Here is a 3,578-nt window from a genome sequence, read left to right as displayed (position 1 = left end):
AAGATGTTTTAAGAAGTACCCATCTCTACATCTGTCCACAGTAAGCTCTGTTACTGATGGGAGTTGGTCATATTCTTTAGGTTTGTTGGAGGCAGGATCAAAAGATTGGGAACAAGGGACTACTTTTCTGTACTATAGACAAAAAATTGCCTTAAAAACTACTTGATATTTAAAACATTTAAATATTGTTATCTTTCTTTGCTAATAACATAAAATTCAGTCTTCTATTATGCAAATGACAGTAGCCAGTAATCTCCTTCAACTGTATAAATACAATCCGCCTATGCAAGCATGGCTATCTGATGGGCTACAGAGGACCAGGGATGCTCGTGTGTAAAAACTGCTCTCTTACTTGCTATTTCCTATTGCTCCTTGCTGCCAGGCCTTCATATCCGGTGACTGATATCCAGAGGCAGGCGGAGTTTGCTGGAGCAGAGAGCTCTGAGGAGGAGGGATTGGCATCGGCACCATGGAGCTCCCAGGGCTTAGAGATGGAGCAAAGTTGGCCTCACCTTGGGGAACCATTCCTGTAAATTGACATAAATTAATTCATGTGAATACATTATAAATTTAACTCAGAAAAGAAAAACCCAAAGGATATGTCACAATCTATTTAGAAATATTTATTTAACAGAATAGTAAAAATCTAGTCTTTTAAAATAAGACAGGAAATCTCAGTATAAAGACATAAATAAGGGGGGAAGAATGCTTTCCATTCACTAAGATGTTGATTTGTGTAGCAGGATTAGGCATGATTTTTTGGATCTTTTTTGCTAACATGAATTTTTAAGGGTAAAGAACATATATGAACATACATGATGATCTACTTGTGTAATAAATGTAACTTGAAAGGGGAAAAAATAAGAGACAAAACCCCATGTATGAAAATGAAATATGAGAAAGTTTTGTTAGCCTTTCCTCCTCAGTCTTCTCTGTGAGCTCCTCTTATCATCTTCTCCCATTTTTTTAAAGTTTATTGAGACATAAGCTATACAGTATGAAATTCGCTCAATATTTAGCAAATTTACAGTGTTGTGTAACCATCACTACAATCCAATTTAACACTCCCTCAAATTTCTTTGTGTCTGTGTTTAGTCAATCTCCACTTCCACTCTACCCCCAAGTAATCACTGATCATTTTCCTCCTAAATATTTGCCTTTTGGAGGAAACTTCATATAAATATAATTACATGTGCATAGGGGGTCTTTTGTGTCTGGCCTTCTTTCATTTAGCATATTTTTGAGATTGGACCATTTTATAGCATTTACCAGTAGTTTGCTCCTTTTTAAGCGCTTGCTGCGTAACATAGTTGGGTCGAAAAAAATTCACTGCAAGAATTTATTTCTGAATTTTTTATTCTATTCTAGTGATCTCTATGTCTATACTTATACCCATATCACACTATCTTGATTGTTATGACTTTACAGTAATTTTTGACATTAGGTAGTTATCTAACTTTGTTCTTCTTTTTCAAACTTGTTCTGGCTAGCTGAGGTCCTTGGCACTTCCATATACATTTTAGGATAAACTTGTCAATTTCTCAAAACGTTTGTAATTGGTTTAATGTCCCTGCCAACTAATTCCACTGTCTGCATAATTTCTGGGTTGATTTTTGATTGACTGATTTTTTTCTCTTCATTACAGGTTGTATTTTCCTGCTTCTTTGCATGTCTGGTCGTGTTAAAAATCAGGTTCCAGACCTTGTGAGTTTTACCTTATTAACTGCTGGATTTTTAAAATTCCTATCAATATTTTTGACCTTTGCCTGAGCTGTGGTTAGGTTACATGGGAACAGTTAATTATTTTGGGTCTTGTATCTAAAAAGAGAAGAGCAGTTTTAGTTTAGAGCTTAATTTGCTCCACTACTGAGGCAAAACACCCCCAACTATTTTACCTGATACCCCATGAATTATGAGGTTTGCTATTCTGGTTGGCAGGGAGAGGAACTGGTAAACTGTGTAAACTTTGAAGGCATTCCCCTCTAATCTTCTTAGGTGTTTTTCTCTGGCCTTGATTTATATATATATATATATAATATATATACACACACACACACATACAAACATGCTAATCAGTTCTCAGCTGAAGTCTTGAGTGAGACCCTCTGTATACCTATGTCCTCTCTGTTCTCTCTGCTGCTGTGCCCATGCCACCTCCCCTATACTCACAGCTCCATTGCCTCAACTCAGGGAAACTGCCTAAGTCCTGATCAATCTCCAGAACTGTTATATGATGTACTATGTTTGATTTTTTTGTTCATTTCAGATGGGAGAATAAATCTGGTCCCTGTTACTTCATCTTGGCCAAAAGTAGAAAACTTTAAAAATTTAAAAGAGTAAAAATGGGTTTCCTTTATATGTTTTCTGTTCTGCTAACACTCTGTATCTTTTTTCCTGACAGAATACATCTCACAGGTAAATACTTTTAAGGCAGAGAAAAATTATAAAGGTGCAGAAAAAAGAATGCCAAAAAATATGACTGCCTGTAATTTAGTCTAATTCTTTTAAATCTTCTTCTATAAAATCCTGCATAATCCTGTGACCTGCTTCCTTCCTCATGACATCATTACAAGCATGTTTCTGTGTCCTTGATGTCTTTTTATAAACATAATTGTATATGCCTATATAATACTCCACTGTATTTTGTCACTGTTAATATAATAACTTTGTCTCTTTTTGTTTGGTTAATCTAGTCAGAGATGTAGTGATTTCTTTTTTTTTTTTTTTGAGACCAAGTCTTGCTGTCACTCTAAGTAGAATTCACTGTCATTAGCATAACTCACTGCAACCGCTAACTCTGGGACTCAAGTGATCCTCTTGCCTTACCCTCCTGAGTGGTTGGAACTATAGGCACCTACCACCACACCATGCTCAGGTAATTTTTTCTATTTTTGGTACAGATGGGGTCTTGCTCTTACTCAGGCTAGTCTTGAACTGTTGACCTCAAGCAATCCTCCCACCTTGGCCTCCCGGAATAGTAGGATTACAGGCATGAGCCATGGTGCCCAGCCATCATTTTTTGTTTTTTACAGGCTATAATTTTAAAAATACTTAAGATTTTCTGTGAAAGCTGACCCAACTGTAGAATTTACAGTTTTTTCTTTTTTTGAGATGGAGTCTCATTCTATTGCCTAGACTAGAGTCCCCTAGTGTCAGCCTAGCTCACAGAAACCTCAAAACTCCTGGGTTCAGTGATCATTCTGCCTCAGCCTCCCTGAGTAGCTGGGACTTCAGGCACCTGTCACAACGCCTGGCTAATTTTTTCTGTTCTTAGTATAGACGGGGTCTTTGCTATTGCTCAGCCTGGTCTCGAATTCCTGAGTTCAAGCAATCTTCCCACCTTGGCCTCCCAAAGTGCTAGGATGACAGGTGTGACCCACTGTGCCTGGCTGCTTTTTCTTTTTGTAACTTCGGAATATTAGGGGGTATACATGTTTGGTTTACATACTTTGTTTTTGTAAGGATTGAGTCAAAGTTATTAGTGTACCTTCATCCAGATAGTGGATGTAAATTTACTCATCTCCTCCTTTTCCCTCCCGCAGCTTGATGTACTTCACTGAGATGTACTTCCATATGTG

The 3,578-nt window shown here is 37.3% G+C and overlaps 1 protein-coding gene across 3 annotated transcripts in view; it reads right to left on the bottom strand.

Moving 5' to 3' along the window:
* NCOA1 (nuclear receptor coactivator 1) overlaps positions 1–3,578 on the bottom strand; it is a 65,884-nt gene that overhangs the window by 18,949 nt on the left and 43,357 nt on the right. For all 3 annotated transcript variants that reach the window (XM_023511802.1, XM_023511803.1, XM_023511801.1), the window contains exon 10: positions 353–527. In XM_023511802.1, coding sequence (XP_023367570.1) covers positions 353–527 — 175 coding nt within the window. The remainder of the gene's footprint in view (positions 1–352; positions 528–3,578) is intronic.

Source organism: Otolemur garnettii, unplaced genomic scaffold (genome assembly GCF_000181295.1).
Source record: "Otolemur garnettii isolate 467f Iridium unplaced genomic scaffold, OtoGar3 scaffold00022, whole genome shotgun sequence".
In the NCBI taxonomy this organism is placed as follows: Eukaryota; Metazoa; Chordata; class Mammalia; order Primates; family Galagidae; genus Otolemur; species Otolemur garnettii.
Note: the sequence above shows the minus strand (reverse complement) of the source record. Positions and strands in the feature narration are given on the sequence as shown.